This window comes from Polyodon spathula, chromosome 18, assembly GCF_017654505.1.
Source record: "Polyodon spathula isolate WHYD16114869_AA chromosome 18, ASM1765450v1, whole genome shotgun sequence".
Taxonomy (NCBI): Eukaryota; Metazoa; Chordata; class Actinopteri; order Acipenseriformes; family Polyodontidae; genus Polyodon; species Polyodon spathula.
The window spans coordinates 29611-51489 of NC_054551.1; the positions used below are offsets into that span (position 1 = coordinate 29611).

General features: G+C 50.8%; 1 protein-coding gene across 1 annotated transcript in view; it reads left to right on the forward strand.

The window, feature by feature from the left end:
- Window positions 1–21879, forward strand: part of LOC121331104 (cadherin EGF LAG seven-pass G-type receptor 3-like) — a 49689-nt gene that overhangs the window by 15415 nt on the left and 12395 nt on the right. Inside the window, exons 7-24 of the mRNA XM_041278283.1 lie at window positions 913–1076; window positions 1434–1559; window positions 3223–3392; window positions 3757–3942; window positions 4899–5009; window positions 5458–5626; window positions 8365–8506; window positions 9830–9950; window positions 11000–11183; window positions 13812–13913; window positions 14211–14305; window positions 14643–14852; window positions 16515–16683; window positions 16780–16929; window positions 18417–18597; window positions 20225–20392; window positions 20644–20770; window positions 21591–21797. Coding sequence (XP_041134217.1) covers window positions 913–1076; window positions 1434–1559; window positions 3223–3392; window positions 3757–3942; window positions 4899–5009; window positions 5458–5626; window positions 8365–8506; window positions 9830–9950; window positions 11000–11183; window positions 13812–13913; window positions 14211–14305; window positions 14643–14852; window positions 16515–16683; window positions 16780–16929; window positions 18417–18597; window positions 20225–20392; window positions 20644–20770; window positions 21591–21797 — 2782 coding nt within the window. The remainder of the gene's footprint in view (window positions 1–912; window positions 1077–1433; window positions 1560–3222; window positions 3393–3756; window positions 3943–4898; window positions 5010–5457; window positions 5627–8364; window positions 8507–9829; window positions 9951–10999; window positions 11184–13811; window positions 13914–14210; window positions 14306–14642; window positions 14853–16514; window positions 16684–16779; window positions 16930–18416; window positions 18598–20224; window positions 20393–20643; window positions 20771–21590; window positions 21798–21879) is intronic.

Below are 21879 nucleotides of genomic sequence, written 5' to 3' on the forward strand. Positions count from 1 at the left end.
ATGTGTGAGAGTTAGTTTGAGAGTGTGTGTGTGAGTGTGTCTATGAGTGAGTGTGTGTGATTGAGCGTGTATGTTTGTGTGAGTGTGTGTTTGTGAGTGAGTGAGTGTGTGTGATTGAGCGTGTATGTTTGTGTGTGTGTGTGAGTGAGTGAGTGAGTGAGTGAGTGTTTGATTGTGTGAGTGAGTGTGTGCGTGTGTGTGAATGAGTGTGTCTGTGAGTGTGAGAGTGAGTAAGCGAGTGTCTGTGTGAGTGAGAGAGTGCACATAGAATCTTCAGCCAATATAAGATAAGGCCAGTCACTGGAGACTCAGGGCAGTGCACCCTGCCCCCCAGTGGCGAGACTGCACACTGCAGCCACAGGCAGCACAGACACCTCTAAATACGAGGAGCTTCAGTGCAAATAGCAACCTGACAGATTTAGAGACCCTTAAAGCAGACGAATGATCATTATTACTTTTCTGTTCAAAAAATGATCCTTAATAAATCAATCTTTTATGGTTGACCATTGATGAAGCTTGAGCAGAACCCCCCTCTTTCTAACTGCACTGCACTGTGACACTGAAACAGGGACTGCAATATCTCACTGCCCTGTCACTGAAACGGGCACTGCAATGTCTCACTGCACTGTCACTGAAATGGGCACTGCAATGTCTCACTGCACTGTTACTGAAACGGGCACTGCAATGTCTCACTGCACTGTCACTGAAACGGACACTGCAATATCTCACTGCCCTGTCACTGAAACGGGCACTGCAATGTCTCACTGCACTGTCACTGAAACGGGCACTGCAATGTCTCACTGCACTGTTACTGAAATGGGCACTGCAATATCGTTTACCTCCTCTCACTCTGTGCACCTCCCCCCTCTCTCCCTCCCTGCCTCCTGCCCTCTCCCTGTCTCTGTTCTCCAGATCTCTGGACCTGACGGGTCCTCTCTTGCTGGGCGGTGTTCCAAATCTTCCTGAGAATTTCCCCGTGCTGAGCAGGGAGTTCATCGGCTGCATGAAGGACTTGCACATCGACAACCGCAGGATAGACATGGCCGGCTACATCGCCAACAACGGCACCCTGCCAGGTGAGTCATGACATCATAGTAAGAGTGGAAGGGGTTCCTGTGCCAGTAACTGTGCTGTGCTCTGACCCGTCTCCCCTCTGCCCTCTCCCTTATCCCCTCTCCCCTCTCACCTGTCCCCTCTCTCCTCTCTCCTCTCTCTCCTCTCTCCCCTCTCCCCTCTCCCCTCTCCACTCTCTCCTCTCAACCCTCTCCCTTATCCCTTCTCTCCTCTCCTTTCTCCCCTCTCCCCTCTCCCCTCTCCCCTCTCCCCTCTTGTCTCTCTCCCTTCTCCTCTCTCACCTCTCCTCTCTCCCCTCTCCTCTCTCCTCTCTCCCTCTCCCCTCTCCTCTACCCTCTCTCCTCTTCCCTCTCCCCCAGGCTGCAGTGCTAAGCTGTCTTTCTGCGATGGGAACCCTTGCAAGAACGGAGGCACCTGCCGAGTGAGCTGGGAGACCTTCTCCTGTGAGTGCCCCCTAGGGTTCGGAGGCAAGGACTGCAGCCACGGTGAGACCTGCCACTCTGGACCTAGTTAGAGGGCTCCGACTACATACAGTGTGTGTGTGTGTGTGTGGAGGGGGGCTTAGTGTTAGAGGCTGATACAGTGTGTGTGTGTGTGTGTGTGTGTGTGGAGGGCTCAGTGTTAGAGGGCCGATACCAGTGTGTGTGTGTGTGTGTGTGTGTGGAGGGCCTTAGTCACAATCTCCGCCTATGAGTGTGTGTGTGTGTGTGTGTGTGTGTGTGGAGGGCTTAGTGTTAGAGGCTGATACAGTGTGTGTGTGTGTGTGTGTGTGTGTGTGTGTGTGGAGGGGGCTCAGTGTTAGAGGCTGATACAGTGTGTGTGTGTGTGTGTGGAGGGCTCAGTGTTAGAGGCTGATACAGTGTGTGTTGTGTGTGTGTGTGTGTGTGGGGCGGGCTCAGTGTTAGAGGCTGATACAGTGTGTGTGTGTGTGTGTGTGTGTGTGTGGAAGAGTCACAACTCCAAGGCTGATAGTGTGTGTGTGTGTGTGTGTGTGTGTGTGTGTGTGTGTGTGTGGAGGGGGGCTCAGTGTTAGAGGCTGATACAGTGTGTGTGTGTGTGGAGGGGGGCTCAGTGTTAGAGGCTGATACACCGTTGTACTTTTGTCAGTGTGTGTGTGTGTGTGTGGTGTGTGGGTGTGGGGGCCGAGTCAACAATCCGACTATGTGTGTGTGTGTGTGTGTTGTGTGGAGGGGCTCTCAGTGTAGAGGCTGATACAGTGGCTGTGTGTGTGTGTGTGTGTGTGTGTGTGTGTGTGTGTGTGGAGGGGGCTCAGTGTTAGAGGTTGATACAGTGTGTGTGTGTGTGTGTGTGTGTGTGTGGTGTGTGTGGGCTCACCTCCGACTCACAATCATCCCCGAGTATGTGTGGACACAGGACACACCACACAGTGTGTGTGTGTGGTGTGGAGGGGGCTGTGTGTGTGTGTGTGGAGTGTGTGTGTGTGTGTGTGTGTGGGGGGCTCAGTGTTAGAGGCTGATACAGTGTGTACAGTGTGTGTGTGTGTGTGTGTGTGGGAGGGGCTCAGTGTTAGAGGCTGATACAGTGTGTGTGTGTGTGTGTGGAGGGGGGCTCAGTGTTAGAGGCTGATACAGTGTGTGTGTGTGTGTGTGGGGCCCCGACAGTGTATCCTCGACTATGTGTGTTTTGGATCTGATACAGTTGTTGGTGTGTTGTGTGTGTGGAGGGGGCCTTCAAGTGTTACGAGGATGGATACAGTGTGTGTGTGTGTCGTGTGGAGGGTGGGCTCATGTTAGAGGCTGGATTACAGCGTTGGAGTGTGTGTGGGAGGGGGTCAGCGTGGTTAGAGGCTGCGACAGTGTGTGTGTGTGTGTGTGTGTGTGTGTGTGTGTGTGTGGAGGGGGCTCAGTGTTAGAGGTTGATACAGTGTGTGTGTGTGTGTGTGTGTGTGTGTGTGTGTGTGTGTGTGTGTGTGTGTGTGTGGAGGGGGGCTTAGTGTTAGAGGCTGATACAGTGTGTGTGTGTGTGTGTGTGGAGGGGGAGTCACAATCTCCAACTACACAGTGTGTGTGTGTGTGTGTGTGTGTGTGTGTGTGTGTGTGTGTGTGTGTGTGTGTGTGTGTGGAGGGGGCTCAGTATTAGAGGTTAATACAGTTAATACACTAACGCTTCCCCCTGTGCTCCCTGTAGTGATGCAGCACCCACACCGCTTCCTAGGAAATAGCGCCCTCTGGTGGGACCTGAAGAATGAGGTGACAGTCTCACTGCCCTGGTACCTTGGGCTCATGTTTCGAACCCGAGCCGCTGAGGGTGTGCTACTGCAGGCACACGCAGGACAGTACACCAGCATGGCCTTCCAGGTGAGAGACCACTACACACCAGTATCGTATCTGCTATAAGATGTTGCAGCTCTGGGCTAACCCAGATAATATACAAGCCTGAAGACTGAGCTGCTTCACTGATGGGATAATAAATATAGGCATGTGAGTGAAATACTCTTACTGTAGCAGTGCAGCAGTACCAGCTACAATATAGACACTATAGCAACTCATCCCAAACGCCATGCTGCAATATGACAGCAGTCATGTGACACTGATTCCTCAGTGCCCCTGTGTACAGTAGATTCAGTGAGACTGTGGATCTGTTAGGTAAGGCGGAAGGGATGTTGTGGAGAGTGCGAGTGGATAACGCCCCTGTCTTTCCCCCCTGCCCCCCTCTCTCCAGCTGGATGGTGGTCAGCTCTCGTTCCTGATCAGCAGAGGCTCGAGCCGCATGGTTCGGCTGCTGCTTGACCAGGTGCAGGTGGACGATGGGAAGTGGCACGACCTGCAGCTGGAGCTGAGAGACGTGCGCAGCGGCCGGGACACGCGCTACGTGGCAACTGTGCGGCTAGACTTCGGCCGGTTCCAGGTAAGAGTGTGCAGCACCACGTGGGGCTGTGTGTCTGTGTGAGGCTGTGAGGCTGTGAGGCTGTTTGTGTGAGACTGTGAGGCTGTGTGTCTGTGTGTCTGTGTGAGGCTGTGCGTGTGAGGCTGTGAGTCTGTGTGTGTGAGACTATGAGTCTGTGTGTCTGTGTGAAACTGTGTGTGTGAGGCTGCGAGGCTGTGTGAGTGAGGCTGCGATGCTGTGAGGCTGTGATGTTGTGTGAGGCTATGATGCTGTGTGAGGCTGTGTGTGAGGCTGTGATGCTGTGTGTGTCTATGTGAGGATGTGAGGTTGTGTGAGACTGTGTGTGTCTGTGTGAGGCTATGTGATGCTGTGTGTTTGAAGATGTGTCACTGTATGTGTATGGCTGTGTGAAGCTTTGTGAGGCTGTGTGTGTGAGAGACACTGTGATGCTGTGTGAGGCTTTTTGTGAGGCTGTGGTGCTGTGTGTGTCTACGTGAAGCTGTGAGGCTGTGTGATGCTGTGTGTTTGAAGCTGTATCGTTGTATTTGTGTGGCTGTGTGAAGCTCTGTGAGGCTGTGTGTGTGTGAGGCTGTGGAGCTGTGTGAGTGTGTGTGTGAGGTTGTGATGCTGTGTGATGCTGTGTGTGAGACTATGATGCTGTGTGTGAGGCTGTGATGCTGTGTGAGGCTGTGTGTGATGCTGTGTGAGGCTGTGTGTGAGGCTGTGTGTGATGCTGTGTGAGGCTGTGTGTGAGGCTGTGATGCTGTGTGTGAGACTGTGATGCTGTGTGTGAGGTTGTAATGCTGTGTGTGTGAGGTTGTGATGCTGTGTGAAGCTGTGATGCTGTGTCTTTGAAGCTGTGTGACTGTGTGTTGCTGTGTGATGCTGTGTGTTTGAAGCTGTGTGGCTGTGTGAAGCTGTGTCCTCTCTCCTCTCCTCTCTTCTCCACTCTCTTCTCTTTCTGTTTCTCTCCGCAGGGCACAGTGATTGTGGGTAATGATCTCCATGGTCTCAAGGTGAAGCACCTACATGTGGGCGGAGTCCTGGGGACAGGGGAGGTGCAGAGTGGAGCACGGGGGTGTATACAGGTGAGCACACCTGAACACAAACACTAACTGGCATGAACCAGCCTGTATCGAGGAACTCATTCACTGTGTGTATGTAACTGTGCTGTGTGTTCATACAGTGTAACTGTGCTGTGTGTTCATACAGTGTAACTGTTCTATGTGTTTATATAGTGTAACTGTGCTGTGTGTTCATACAGTATAACTGTGTTGTGTGTTCAGTGTAACTGTGCTGTGTGTTCATACAGTGTAACTGCGCTGTGTGTGCATACAGTGTAACTGTGCTGTGTGTTCATACAGTGTAACTGTTGTGTGTTCAGTGTAACTGTGCTGTGTGTTCATACAGTGTAACTGTGCTGTGTGTTCATACAGTGTAACTGTTCTATGTGTTTATATAGTGTAACTGTGCTGTGTGTTCAGTGTAACTGTGCTGTGTGTTCACACAGTGTAACGGCTCTGTTTCTTCCCTCAGGGGGTGCGTTTGGGGGACACTCCAACGGGGATGCCCCTGCCCAAGCCGACACGCTCATTCAAGGTGGAGTCAGGGTGCAGCGTGGGTGACCCCTGTGATTCCAGCCCCTGCCCCTCGAACAGCTACTGCAGCGATGACTGGCAGAGCGCCTCCTGCCTCTGTGATCCAGGTACTGCACTACGCTGATCAGCTGCTTTTCCATTTTCATTTTCATTTCCCCCAACACTTTTTCTCCGCTCAAAGGTTTGTATTTAGATTGATAAAAAATGGGTGCTTCTGTTTACCTTCTCTCACTCTCCCTGCCAGCAATGTGTCCTGGATCAGAGAGCACAATACTGGAGGATGTCTCAAATTAACTGACTCCTCTCACTCTCCCTGCCAGCGATGTGTCCTGGATCAGAGAGCGCAATACTGGAGGATGTCTCAAATGAACTGACTCCTCTCACTCTCCCTGCCAGCGATGTGTCCTGGATCAGAGAGCACAATACTGGAGGATGTCTCAAATGAACTGACTCCTCTCACTCTCCCTGCCAGCGATGTGTCCTGGATCAGAGAGCACAATACTGGAGGATGTATGAAATAAACTGACTCCTCTGACAGTTGCTCCAAGCCTTTAATTGAGGTTTTGCCCGGCCTGCGGGCCCCTCCCTTCAGTGAATTGCAGTGTGAGGCTAAAGGAAGTCCTTGTTGATGTTTCTCTGGTGAATGACTTCTATTAGAGTCTACAGTACGCTAAAGGAGCTGCTTTTATTGAACTATTGAATGCGTGCTTAGATGTCACAAGCAGGCAGCTTCAGTGGAATAAGTGAGCTATTAATGTTTCAATATGTATGAGGGCTACTGCCCAAAAGACTGAAGACTCGGTGGCGTGACATCATTCTAGTTTCATGAATATCAGATTTTATTTATTTCATGAAAACAAAACTTCCAAAACAGAACAAGTCCAGTTTTAAATAAGTGCAGCTCTGTGAGCTGGGCCCGCAGCGCCCTCTAATTGGAAACGAGTGCACAGGGGCGTCTCGGTGAAAGTGCTTTACAGACCATCACGCTGGCCAGTGCATTCATCTTTCTAAATCAACCTGGCAGTGCATGGATCCCTGGGATTAATGTGTGCAGAAAACTGACCTACAACACACTCAGAGAAGCATGCGGGGGCATTGCACAGCCCCAGAGTGCAGGCAGCCAGGGCTGATAAAGACACAGCTGATACTGATACAGCCCTGATAAAGATACAGCTGAAAGAAAGCTTCTCTTTTGCATGTCAGCTCCTGAAGACATAGAATTGTTTCCATCACAGTATGAAAATGGAACTTGAGAATCTTTCTTTCTTGCTTTTAAAGATTGTATTGCGGAATAATTGCTCAGAGCCTCCCACCAGTGCTTTTCCTTCAGCCCACATTAACAGAGATCCAAGTCTTGCTCACTCTGTCCTCTGATCTCTGGGTGCTATGGATTCAGTTTGAACCACACTTGTTTGTAGTGTGCTGTTTGGACTTTGCGATTGTCTCTTTAATTATATTCCAGGACCCCCTTGTAAACGAGGCCCTGGTGGGTACATCTCCTGGTTAATAACTACATCAATAAATATGGTAATGTCAGTGCTGTGACCCGCAACTTCAAAACGGTCAATCAGAACTCTAAGGTAGCGTTGTGAATTGAAGAGGGACAGCAGTTTTTTGAACGACCTGCAAAGTGTTTAACATGTAGGGAGGGACACTGGCAAGAAACAGAACGTAGTTTCTGAATGGATTTCTAGTTCTGTGTGGTTAAAACTGAAAATGAAACTATCCCACCCGTTATTTGATAATGCAGTCTCACTGTAGTATAGATCCTCGTTTTTGTTCCAGTATTTGTTTGCAGTTTGTGCCGCTCCCTGTTTCTGGGTCGAGCGGAGATATTTCTGGGTATCTTCCTTCTCTTTAGCTCGTCGGTGCTCCCCCCAGCGCGTAATTAGCGGCTGGCCTCTTTTCAGCAGCTGTGCTTTCAGGATGTGCCCCTGATCACCTTCCACTGGCTCTGGGATTAACACTCGCTGTGTGTTGACTGGAGCTCTGCAAATCTACCACCTCAAACCGCCCTAATTAACATAGATAATTAATGACGCTTAATTAAAGGCCTGTTCATTTTCTAATAAACCCGAATTAGCATTTGAAAAATATGCAGCATGTGGGCAGCTCCGTGCTTGTGAAAACGTGCACGATTCTGTTACATCTGAAATGTTAATTGGTCTTTAGCAATTAATGACGTGACAGTAATGAGAGTGTTATAGAAGCACTTTGTTAATTGGAATAATACAGAGAGCTGATTACAGCCTGGGGGATGCAGCTGCTTATCTGTCTGGCTGATATAAAAACCCTAGCCCTGACACTGGTTCCAGACTGGCAGAGGGATTCAGAGCAGTCACACAGCAATTGAGAAATCAACATGCTTGACACTCTGCTAAATCAAAGTGTGTGCGCTGGAGATTCACAGCTCGATCCTCTTTGTAGAGTGAGCAGTGCTGTATGTGTGGAGCTCTCTCTTAATGAAGATATTTTCTGAGTTCTGCCCTTGCTTGCCCCCCCCCCCCCTTCAGTGCTGTCGTTACTCTGTATGGCTTGTAAAGGCTGATTGTTACTTCTAGAGTTAAAAAAGCATTCAACTCTGGCACCCAGTCTCCCTTTGATAGCCAGACAGTCATACTGGAAAGAGTAGAAATCTGTCCCCCTCAGCGATGCTAACGAACCAGCCTTTACAGATGCCATCCACTGTAAGGATAGTTCATCGAATGGATCTAACCTGCCTCAATGGCAATCAGGTCTCAAAGAGGGGAGGCTGCTTGCAGTGTAGCGGGTTTCACTCAGAGACGTGTTTCACAGTGAACTGCTGCTGCTTGACTTGCGTGACGCTGTGGCTCCATGTCCCTAGGTTACTATGGGAAGAGCTGCATGGACGCCTGCCAGCTGAACCCCTGTGAGAATGAGGCTCTCTGCAGGAGGAAACCCAGCAGCTCCCACGGCTACACCTGCGACTGTGGAGACAACCACTTCGGACAGTATTGCCAGCACAGGTGAGCAGTCATACAATTCATACTGTACACCTGCCAGCACAGGGGAGCACCCAGACAATTCATACTGTACACCTGCCAGCACAGGGAAGCACCCAGACAATTCATACTGTACACCTGCCAGCACGGGGGAGCACCCAGACAATTCATACTGTACACCTGCCAGCACAGGGGAGCACCCAGACAATTCATACTGTACACCTGCCAGCACAGGGGAGCACCCAGACAATTCATACTGTACACCTGCCAGCACGGGGGAGCACCCAGACAATTCATACTGTACACCTGCCAGCACGGGGGAGCACCCAGACAATTCATACTGTACACCTGCCAGCACAGGGGAGCACCCAGACAATTCATACTGTACACCTGCCAGCACGGGGGAGCACCCAGACAATTCATACTGTACACCTGCCAGCACAGGGGAGCACCCAGACAATTCATACTGTACACCTGCCAGCACGGGGGAACACCCATACAATTCATAGTGTACACCAGCCAGCACGGGGGAGCACCCAGACAATTCAAACTGTACACCTGCCAGCACGGGGGAGCACCCAGACAATTCATACTGTACACCTGCCAGCACGGGGGAGCACCCAGACAATTCATACTGTACACCTGCCAGCACGGGGGAGCACCCAGACAATTCATACTGTACACCTGCCAGCACAGGGGAGCACCCAGACAATTCATACTGTACACCTGCCAGCACAGGGGAGCACCCAGACAATTCATACTGTACACCTGCCAGCACGGGGGAGCACCCAGACAATTCATACTGTACACCTGCCAGCACGGGGGAGCACCCAGACAATTCATACTGTACACCTGCCAGCACGGGGGAGCACCCAGACAATTCATACTGTACACCTGCCAGCACGGGGGAGCACCCAGACAATTCATACTGTACACCTGCCAGCACGGGGGAGCACCCAGACAATTCATACTGTACACCTGCCAGCACGGGGGAGCACCCAGACAATTCATACTGTACACCTGCCAGCACGGGGGAGCACCCAGACAATTCATACTGTACACCTGCCAGCACGGGGGAGCACCCAGACAATTCATACTGTACACCTGCCAGCACAGGGAAGCACCCAGACAATTCATACTGTACACCTGCCAGCACAGGGGAGCACCCAGACAATTCATACCGTACACCTGCCAGCACAGGGGAGCACCCAGACAGTTCATACTGTACACCTGCCAGCACAAGGAAGCTGTTTGACAGAGCTCCCAGGTAGAGTGTCTCTACAGCTGGGTCTCCATCATTGCTGCGTTGCCTGTAGGACTGACTGCCTCTCCGCTCTGTCCCTCCAGGATTGACCAGCAGTGCCCCAAGGGCTGGTGGGGGAACCCGACGTGCGGACCCTGCAACTGTGACGTGAGCAAGGGCTTCGACCCGGACTGCAACAAGACCAGCGGACAGTGCCACTGCAAGGTGAGAACAGGGGGGTTCAGGACTGACAGTACCAACGGACAGTGCCACTGCAAGGTGAGAACAGGGGGGTTCAGGACTGACAGTACCAACGGACAGTGCTACTGCAAGGTGAGAACAGGGGGGTTCAGGACTGACAGTACCAACGGACAGTGCTACTGCAAGGTGAGAACAGGGGGGTTCAGGACTGACAGTACCAACGGACAGTGCTACTGCAAGGTGAGAACAGGGGGGTTCAGGACTGACAGTACCAACGGACAGTGCTACTGCAAGGTGAGAACAGGGGGGTTCAGGACTGACAGTACCAACAGACAGTGCCACTGCAAGGTGAGAAAAGGAGGTTGCAACAAGACCAGAATGAACTGTTGTGGACACATCTTGTAGAAATGAAACCTCTCTCTCTCTCTCGGTCTCTTTCTGTCTCTCTCTTTCTCTCTCTATATATATAGATATATATGTTTCACAATGTGCATTGTGTTTATTAGCTGGGTGGTGTTCTTTTCATTTGTAATGTAATGTAAAGTCACAGTGACAGGCTGTGGTTTGATTGATTGCTGTGTGAAAGTGAGAAAGCTGGCTGAGAGTGAATCGGAGGTCTCAGGAAAATTGAGCTGGCTGTTCCCACAATCCCCGAAACCAGGCTGCAGAAACTGCGGAGCAGCCTGGCTTTCTTTATAATGCTACTTTGAATTACAGTCCCAGTCTCTCACTGCTCATCCACAGAGCTTCTCAATTCATTAGCAAGGCTGCTATTTCACAAGCCCTGTTCAGACACCAGATCCATGTACAGCAGTGTCCAAATCTCTTAGAACACCCCATTGCTTCTGTAGGGTTCTGCAGAGTGCAGAATCTCAAGCATGTCAAAAAATAAAAACACCTTTTCATGAAAATATTATATGTCTTCATCATGTGACCTGTCTCTGAGTGTCCTCATCATGTGACCTGTCTCTGAGTGTCCTCATCATATGTCCTGTCTCTGAGTGTCCTCATCATGTGACCTGTCTCTGAGTGACCTCATCATGTGACTTGTCGTTGTACCTCTGTGTCTGCAGGAGTTCCATTACCGGCCGGCAGGAAGTGACACGTGCCTACCATGTGACTGCTATCCGGTGGGCTCCTTGTCCAGGTCCTGTGATCTGGAGACGGGCCGGTGCCTGTGCAGGCCAGGTGTGATTGGGCGGCAGTGTAACGGGTGTGACAGCCCCTTCGCAGAGGTGGCACACAGCGGCTGTGAGGGTGAGGCCGACGCTCCATACTGAGACCCCAAAACCTGTTCAGTGCTGCAGGACTCCCACTGAGGAGAACTTTAAACAAACTCCCACTGAGGAGAACCTTAAACAAACTCCCACTGAGGAGAACTTTAAACAAACTCCCATTGAAGAGAACCTTAAACAAACTCCCATTGAGGAGAACCTTAAACAAACTCCCACTGAGGAGAACCTTAAACAAACTCCCACTGAGGAGAACCTTAAACAAACTCCCACTGAGGAGAACCTTAAACAAACTCCCACTGAGGAGAACCTTAAACAAACTCCCATTGAAGAGAACCTTAAACAAACTCCCATTGAAGAGAACCTTAAACAAACTCCCATTGAAGAGAACCTTAAACAAACTCCCATTGAAGAGAACCTTAAACAAACTCCCATTGAAGAGAACCTTAAACAAACTCCCATTGAAGAGAACCTTAAACAAATTCCCATTGAAGAGAAGCTTAAACAAATTCCCATTGAAGAGAACCTTAAACAAACTCCCACTGCAGATAGTTTAGTGTTAACTGTGTGAGTGTCACAGTGTGACAGACACAATGACTCTCATTGCAGGTAGTTTAGTGTTAACTGTGTGAGTGTCACAGCGTGACAGACACAATGACTCTCATTGCAGGTAGTTTAGTGTTAACTGTGTGAGTGTCACAGCGTGACAGACACAATGACTCTCATTGCAGATAGTTTAGTGTTAACTGTGTGAGTGTCACAGCGTGACAGACACAATGACTCTCATTGCAGATAGTTTAGTGTTAACTGTGTGAGTGTCACAGCGTGACAGACACAATGACTCTCATTGCAGATAGTTTAGTGTTAACTGTGTGAGTGTCACAGCGTGACAGACACAATGACTCTCATTGCAGATAGTTTAGTGTTAACTGTGTGAGTGTCACAGCGTGACAGACACAATGACTCTTATTGCAGATAGTTTAGTGTTAACTGTGTGAGTGTCACAGCGTGACAAACACAATGACTCTCATTGCAGATAGTTTAGTGTTAACTGTGTGAGTGTCACAGCGTGACAGACACAATGACTCTCATTGCAGATAGTTTAGTGTTAACTGTGTGAGTGTCACAGCGTGACAAACACAATGACTCTCATTGCAGGTAGTTTAGTGTTAACTGTGTGAGTGTCACAGCGTGACAGACACAATGACTCTTATTGCAGATAGTTTAGTGTTAACTGTGTGAGTGTCAGTGTGACAAACACAATGACTCTCATTGCAGATAGTTTAGTGTTAACTGTGTGAGTGTCACAGCGTGACAGACACAATGACTCTCATTGCAGGTAGTTTAGTGTTAACTGTGTGAGTGTCACAGCGTGACAGACACAATGACTCTTATTGCAGATAGTTTAGTGTTAACTGTGTGAGTGTCAGTGTGACAAACACAATGACTCTCATTGCAGATAGTTTAGTGTTAACTGTGTGAGTGTCACAGCGTGACAAACACAATGACTCTTATTGCAGATAGTTTAGTGTTAACTGTGTGAGTGTCACAGCGTGACAGACACAATGACTCTCATTGCAGGTAGTTTAGTGTTAACTGTGTGAGTGTCACAGCGTGACAGACACAATGACTCTTATTGCAGATAGTTTAGTGTTAACTGTGTGAGTGTCACAGCGTGACAGACACAATGACTCTTATTGCAGATAGTTTAGTGTTAACTGTGTGAGTGTCAGTGTGACAAACACAATGACTCTCATTGCAGATAGTTTAGTGTTAACTGTGTGAGTGTCACAGCGTGACAGACACAATGACTCTCATTGCAGATAGTTTAGTGTTAACTGTGTGAGTGTCACAGCGTGACAAACACAATGACTCTCATTGCAGATAGTTTAGTGTTAACTGTGTGAGTGTCACAGCGTGACAGACACAATGACTCTTATTGCAGATAGTTTAGTGTTAACTGTGTGAGTGTCAGTGTGACAAACACAATGACTCTCATTGCAGATAGTTTAGTGTTAACTGTGTGAGTGTCACAGCGTGACAGACACAATGACTCTCATTGCAGGTAGTTTAGTGTTAACTGTGTGAGTGTCACAGCGTGACAGACACAATGACTCTTATTGCAGATAGTTTAGTGTTAACTGTGTGAGTGTCACAGCGTGACAGACACAATGACTCTCATTGACAGACACAATGACTCTCATTGCAGATAGTTTAGTGTTAGATAGTTTAGTGTTAACTGTGTGAGTGTCACAGCGTGACAGACACAATGACTCTTATTGCAGATAGTTTAGTGTTAACTGTGTGAGTGTCACAGCGTGACAGACACAATGACTCTCATTGCAGGTAGTTTAGTGTTAACTGTGTGAGTGTCACAGCGTGACAGACACAATGACTCTCATTGCAGGTAGTTTAGTGTTAACTGTGTGAGTGTCACAGCGTGACAGACACAATGACTCTCATTGCAGATAGTTTAGTGTTAACTGTGTGAGTGTCACAGCGTGACAAACACAATGACTCTTATTGCAGATAGTTTAGTGTTAACTGTGTGAGTGTCACAGCGTGACAGACACAATGACTCTCATTGCAGGTAGTTTTGTTTTTAATTGTATGAGTTATTCAGCTGATGACTGTCCAGCCCCTCTCTCTGCAGTGATCTATGACGGGTGTCCCAGGATCATCACAGCAGGAATCTGGTGGCCTCGCACCAAGTTCGGGCTCCCGGCCGCCGTGCCCTGTCCCAAAGGCTCCCTGGGTAAGTGACACTTCAGAGCCTGAATGTTTGAAAGTTTTCCTTGTGTTAAATGTTTAGAAATGTTCAGAACATGTAACCTCTGACAGAGATCTGCATGTCAGATACAGATGCCAGCTGCAGTGTTTATTCAGCAGGGTGTGTGCTCTGTACATTTACTCAGTACTCTGTGTTTCTCATGATCACAGCAGTGACTGGCAGGGTCCTGTGTGTCTCACATGATCACAGCAGTGACTGGCAGGGTCCTGTGTGTCTCTCATGGTCATAGCAGTGACTAGCAGGGTCTTATGTGTCTCCCAGGTGCTGCGATCCGTCACTGTGATGAGGAGCAAAGCTGGATGGAGCCAGACCTCTTTAACTGCACCTCCCCTCCCTTCACGGAGGTGGCTGCTGTGGTAGGTTCCCTGTCACACCCCAGATACCCCTGTAGTGGTGTCTCTGTATTCCTGTCCCTGTGTCCTTGTATTCCTGTCCCTGTGTCCCTGTCCATGTGTCCCTGTATTGGTGTCCCTGTCCATGTGTCCTTGTATTGGTGTCCCTGTATTCCTGTCCCTGTGTCCCTGTCCCTGTCCATGTGTCCCTGTAGTGGTGTCTCTGTATTCCTGTCCCTGTGTCCCTGTAGTGGTGTCCCTGTATTGCTGTCCCTGTCCCTGTCCATGTGTCCCCTGTATTGGTGTCCCTGTCCTGGTGTCCCTGCATTGCTGTCCCTGCTCTGATGGCCTGCCTCCCCAGCTGGACAGTCTGGAGCGTAACGAGACGGAGCTGAGCACCATAGAGATGAAGAAGCTGGCGCACCAGCTGAGGGACGTGGCGGAGGGGGTGGGGCACTACTTCGGGAGCGACCTGCAAATAGCAGAGCGACTGCTGACCCTCCTGCTGGGCTTTGAATGCAAACAGAGCGGCTTCGGACTGACAGCCACACAGGACGCACACTTCAACGAGGTGAGGGGGAGGGAGAGGGAGAGAGGGAGGGAGAGAGGGGAGGAGAATCAGAGAGACATCAGACTGACTGTTTGTGAGGTTGTGTCAGTGTTTGTGAGGTTGTGTCAGTGTGTCTCGGTGTTTGTGAGTTTGTGTCAGTGTTTGTTACGTTGTGTCTGTGTCTCAGTGTTTGTGAGGTTGTGTCAGTGTGTCTCAGTGTTTGTGAGGTTATGTCAGTGTGTCTCAGTGTTTGTGAGGTTGTGTCATTGTGTCTCAGTGTTTGTGAGGTTGTGTCAGTGTGTCTCAGTGTTTGTGAGGTTGTGTCAGTGTTTGTGAGGTTGTGTCAGTGTGTCTCAGTGTTTGTGAGGTTGTGTCATTGTGTCTCAGTGTTTGTGAGGTTGTGTCAGTGTGTCTCAGTGTTTGTGAGGTTGTGTCAGTGTTTGTGAGGTTGTGTCAGTGTGTCTCAGTGTTTGTGAGGTTGTGTCAGTGTGTCTCAGTGTTTGTGAGGTTGTGTCATTGTGTCTCAGTGTTTGTGAGGTTGTGTCAGTGTGTCTCAGTGTTTGTGAGGTTGTGTCAGTGTGTCTCAGTGTTTGTGAGGTTGTGTCAGTGTGTCTCAGTGTTTGTGAGGTTGTGTCATTGTGTCTCAGTGTTTGTGAGGTTGTGTCAGTGTGTCTCAGTGTTTGTGAGGTTGTGTCAGTGTGTCTCAGTGTTTGTGAGGTTGTGTCAGTGTGTCTCAGTGTTTGTGAGGTTGTGTCATTGTGTCTCAGTGTTTGTGAGGTTGTGTCAGTGTGTCTCAGTGTTTGTGAGGTTGTGTCATTGTGTCTCAGTGTTTGTGAGGTTGTGTCAGTGTGTCTCAGTGTTTGTGAGGTTGTGTCAGTGTGTCTCAGTGTTTGTGAGGTTGTGTCATTGTGTCTCAGTGTTTGTGAGGTTGTGTCAGTGTGTCTCAGTGTTTGTGAGGTTGTGTCAGTGTGTCTCAGTGTTTGTGAGGTTGTGTCAGTGTGTCTCAGTGTTTGTGAGGTTGTGTCATTGTGTCTCAGTGTTTGTGAGGTTGTGTCATTGTGTCTCAGTGTTTGTGAGGTTGTGTCATTGTGTCTCAGTGTTTGTGAGGTTGTGTCATTGTGTCTCAGTGTTTGTGAGGTTGTGTCAGTGTGTCTCAGTGTTTGTGAGGTTGTGTCAGTGTGTCTCAGTGTTTGTGAGGTTGTGTCAGTGTGTCTCAGTGTTTGTGAGGTTGTGTCAGTGTGTCTCAGTGTTTGTGAGGTTGTGTCAGTGTGTCTCAGTGTTTGTGAGGTTGTGTCAGTGTGTCTCAGTGTTTGTGAGGTTGTGTCAGTGTGTCTCAGTGTTTGTGAAGTTGTGTCATTGTGTCTCATTGTTTGTGAGGTTGTGTCAGTGTGTCTCAGTGTTTGTGAGGTTGTGTCAGTGTGTCTCAGTGTTTGTGAGGTTGTGTCAGTGTGTCTCAGTGTTTGTGAGGTTGTGTCAGTGTGTCTCAGTGTTTGTGAGGTTGTGTCAGTGTGTCTCAGTGTTTGTGAGGTTGTGTCAGTGTGTCTCAGTGTTTGTGAGGTTGTGTCAGTGTGTCTCAGTGTTTGTGAGGTTGTGTCAGTGTGTCTCAGTGTTTGTGAGGTTGTGTCAGTGTGTCTCAGTGTGAGCTCTGCCTCTCTCACTGTGCTGCCTGCTTCTCCCTCTCAGAACCTGCTCCGTGCCGGCAGTGCTGCTCTGGGCGCGGGCAATGCGGCGCTGTGGCGTTCTCTGGGTGTGCTGCAGCTCATGGACCGGCTGCAGGAGTACGCTGGCACGCTGGCGCAGAACATGAAGCAGACCTACCTGAACCCCGTGGGTATTGTGACCCCCAACATTGGTAAGACAAGGAGCCCCCGAGTCCCACCCCCCACACTCACTGCAGTGTTTGCATTGCCCAGCCCTGAACATGCACTGTGGTCTCTGTGTCCCGCAGTGCTGACTCTGGACCGGCTACAGAACCACACTCACATCCGCCGGAGATTCCCGCGCTACCACAGCAGCCTGTTCCGTGGACAGAGCCTCTGGGACCCCCACACTCACGTGGTGCTGCCCCCCTCTGCCCTCGCACCCCCCAAACACGCAGGTGAGAGAGAGAGACAGACAGACAGACAGAGACAGACAGAGACAGAGACAGAGAGAGACAGACCGACCGACAGACAGAGAGCAGCTTTCCTCTGGTTATACTGTGCATTTATCTCAGTTTACTCTGTTCTCCCAGGTTTTTGAATATGCTTTGCAGTACGTCTCTGTGCTTTCCAATGCATTGAGGGGAGTGTAAGCTGTCAGTAAGACTCAAGAAGTTTCTAATCTCACTTGAATTCCTCTCTGCTCACTGACACAGCTTGCCCTGTCTGTCACCGGGCTGTAGTCTTGATTGTTTTCCTTTCATTGCCTTCCAATGTCCTCCCCTGCCGACAGGGGGAGGGAAGGGGAGGTGCTGCTGGCCCGCAATCAGAGCCTCACCAGGGCTAGGAGCCGGCACTGGGGAGGAGACTGCCTGGGCCAGCTGGATAATCCCTCCGAGAGACCTGTTAGTGTGACTGCCTGCCTGATTGCACTCTCAAACAAACACACACACTACACACACTGCACACACACACTGCACACACACACACACACACACACACACACACACACACACACACACACACACACACACACACACACTGCACACACACACACACACACACACACACACACACACACACACACACACACACACACACACACACACACACACACACACACACACACACACACACACACACACACTACACACACACACACACTACACACACACACTACACACATACACACTACTCATACACACACACACACACACACTGCTCACACACACACACACACACACACACACACACACACACACACACACACACACACACACACACACACTACACACACACACACACACACACACACACACACACACACACACACACACACACACACACACACACACACATACACACTACTCATACACACACACACACACACACTACACACACACACACACACACACACACACACACACACACATACACACACACACACACACACACACACATACAGACACTCATACACACACACACATACACACACTACACACACACACACACTACACACATACACACACACACACACACACACACATACACACACACACACACACACACTACACACACACACACACACACACACACACACACACACACACACACACACACACACACACACACACACACACACACACACACACACACACACACACACACACACACACTCACACACACACACACACACACACACACACACACACACACACACACACACACACACACACACACACACACACTGCCAGTGAGAAGCTACACTGAACAGTAGCTGACCTGATCCTTCCTGCAGCTCAGTTGTTTTCTGTTGGTTTTTATCCTTGTAGAAAAAGTGCCTTTGCTTTGCACAAGCTTTCACAATAGATTCACATTCAGAGTGCAGCAGGCATGTGTCTCACTACTGACTCCATTCTGACCTCTCCTGACCTTATTCCCTCAGCCCCGCCCACATTAGGACCCTACCCCACCGGTGCACCGACCAATGAGACGGCAGAGGTGGCTGTGCCGAAGCAAGCCGCCCCTGAGCCAGAGCCGCCAGTGACTATCGTCATTCTGCTGATCTACCGAACCCTGGGGAGCGCCCTGCCAGCACGCTACCATACTGAGCGGAGAGGAGTTAGGTACGCAAGCGGGGACTGTGTGAGTGTGAGGGTGCGTGCGTGTCTCTGTCTGTCTTTCTGTCTGTCTGCCAGCACGCTACCATACTGAGCGGAGAGGAGTCAGGTACGCAAGCAGGGACTGTGTGAGTGTGAGGGTGCGTGCGTGTCTCTGTCTGTCTGTCTGTCTGTCTGTCTGTCTGCCAGCACTCTACCACACTGAGCAGAGAGGAGTCAGGTACGCAAGCGGGGACTGTGTGAGTGTGAGGGTGCGTGCGTGTCTCTGTCTGTCTGTCTGTCTGTCTGTCTGTCTGCCAGCACGCTACCATACTGAGCGGAGAGGAGTCAGGTACGCAAGCAGGGACTGTGTGAGTGTGAGGGTGCGTGCGTGTCTCTGTCTGTCTGTCTGTCTGTCTGTCTGTCTGTCTGTCTGTCTGCGGTCTGTCTGCCGGAGAACACTGACACACTTACAGAGGCGTGCGTTCGAGACAGGAGTCAGAGTGTGAGGGCCGTGAGTGTCGGTGTGACTCGTCTCTCTGTCAGTCCATGCGTTCGCCCCTGACACAAAACACTCTGACACACAGAGACAGAACAGGAACAGCAGACAGGAGGTCTGTCTGTCTGTCTGTCTGTCTGTCTGTCTGTCTGCCGGCACTCTACCACACTGAGCAGAGAGGAGTCAGGTACGCAAGCGGGGACTGTGTGAGTGTGAGGGTGCGTGCGTGTCTGTCTGTCTGTCTGTCTGTCTGTCTGTCTGTCTGCCGGCACTCTACCACACTGAGCAGAGAGGAGTCAGGTACGCAAGCGGGGACTGTGTGAGTGTGAGTGTGAGGGTGCGTGCGTGTCTCTGTCTGTCTGTCTGTCTGTCTGCCAGCACGCTACCATACTGAGCGGAGAGGAGTCAGGTACGCAAGCAGGGACTGTGTAAGTGTGAGGGTGCGTGCGTGTCTCTGTCTGTCTGTCTGTCTGTCTGTCTGCCGGCACTCTACCACACTGAGCAGAGAGGAGTCAGGTCCTCAAGCGGGGACTGTGTGAGTGTGAGGGTCCGTGCGTGTCTCTGTCTGTCTGTCTGTCTGTCTGTCTGCCGGCACTCTACCACACTGAGCAGAGAGGAGTCAGGTACGCAAGCGGGGACTGTGTGAGTGTGAGGGTGCGTGCGTGTCTCTGTCTGTCTGTCTGTCTGTCTGCCAGCACGCTACCATACTGAGCGGAGAGGAGTCAAGTATGCAAGCGGGGACTGTTTGAGTGTGAGGGTGCATGCGTGTCTCTGTCTGTCTGTCTGTCTGTCTGTCTGCCGGCACTCTACCACACTGAGCAGAGAGGAGTCAGGTACGCAAGCGGGGACTGTGTGAGTGTGAGGGTGCGTGCATGTCTCTGTCTGTCTGTCTGTCTGTCTGTCTGTCTGTCTGTCTGTCTGTCTGTCTGTCTGATACCACTCACTCCAGAGAGGATGTTGGAACAGCTTTGTATCTCATTGTGTGTGTGACTGTCTGCCTTTGTGTGTCTACAATGGGGTGAGGTGGGAAGTTCATTCCATTACCCTCTGCCTGCCTGGGCCCTCTGCCTGTGTCTCTGCTGTAACTTAATGCCACTTAATCCCACCTCACCTCCTGGAGTCCTGCAGTGCTGCTTCTCACCCCTGTCTCTCCAGGCTGCCCAAGAACCCTGTGATGAACTCGCCGGTCCTCAGCGTGTCTGTGTACAACAACCACACGTATGTGCGTGGTGTGCTGGACTCACCGCTGCTGCTGGAGTTCCAGCTGCTGGAGACGGCCAATCGCAGCAAACCGCTGTGCGTGCAGTGGAACCACTCGAGCACGTGAGTGCACCTTCAAATACGAACGCATGGGCAGAGTAGAGCAGAGCAGAGCACGGGAGAGCAGAGAAGAGCAGAGCAAAGAAGAGCAGAGTAGAGTAAAGAAGAGCAGGGCAAAGAAGAGAAGAGCAGAGGAGAGCAGAGAAGAGCAGAGCAGAGCAAAGAAGAGCAGAGAAGAGCAGGGCAAAGAAGAGAAGAGTAGAGCAAAGTGTCAGGCAGTAAAACTGCACTGACATGTTCCCATGTCTCTGCAGGACAGAGCCGGCTGGCTGCTGGGTCGTGAGGGACTGCAGTGTGGTTCACAGGAACACCACCCATGTGCGCTGCCAGTGCTCCTGCCTCGGGACCTTCGGAGTGCTAATGGACAGCTCCCAGAGAGAGGTAACCACACCACCCACCCCTCTCACTCTCTCACACTCCGCACACTCCTCTCACTCTGTCACACACCCCTCTCACTCTTTCACACGCTGCACACTCCTCTCACTCTGTCACACACCCCTCTCTCTCACATGCTGCACAGTCCTCTCACTCTGTCACAGACCCCTCTCACTCTCTCACACCCTGCACACTCATCTCACTTTCTCACACACCCCTCTCACTGTCTTACATGCTGCACACTCCTCTCACTCTGTCACCCAGCCCTCTCACTCTCTCACACGCTGCACACTCCTCTCATTCTGTCACACACCCCTCTCACTCTCTCACACCCTGCACACTCCTCTGTCACACCCTGCACACTCCTCTCTCTCTCTCTCTCTCAGCAGTTGGAAGGTGATCTGGAGACCCTGGCTGTGGTGACGTACTCCTCCCTGTGTGTGTCTCTGCTCGCTCTGCTCCTCACCCTCTCTCCTCTCTCCTCTCTCTCTCTCAGCAGTTGGAAGGTGATCTGGAGACCCTGGCTGTGGTGACGTACTCCTCCCTGTGTGTGTCTCTGCTCGCTCTGCTCCTCACCCTCTCTCCTCTCTCCTCTCTCTCTCTCAGCAGTTGGAAGGTGATCTGGAGACCCTGGCTGTGGTGTCGTACTCCTCCCTGTGTGTGTCTCTGCTCGCTCTGCTCCTCACCCTCTCTCCTCTCTCCTCTCTCTCTCTCAGCAGTTGGAAGGTGATCTGGAGACCCTGGCTGTGGTGACGTACTCCTCCCTGTGTGTGTCTCTGCTCGCTCTGCTCCTCACCCTCTCTCCTCTCTCCTCTCTCTCTCTCAGCAGTTGGAAGGTGATTTGGAGACCCTGGCTGTGGTGTCATACTCCTCCCTGTGTGTGTCTCTGCTCGCTCTGCTCCTCACCCTCTCAATCCTCAGCTGCCTCAGCGGACTCAAGTCCAACACGCGCAGCATCCACTGCAACATGGCTGCCGCCATCTTCCTGTCCGAGCTCGTCTTCCTGCTGGGCATCAACCAGACCGAGCAGCAGGTGAGAGATTATTCTAGCTGCATCCCAGCGGGAACATTTCCAGGGGACGGTGTATTAAGATGGGCCAGCAGCAGCGCAGATG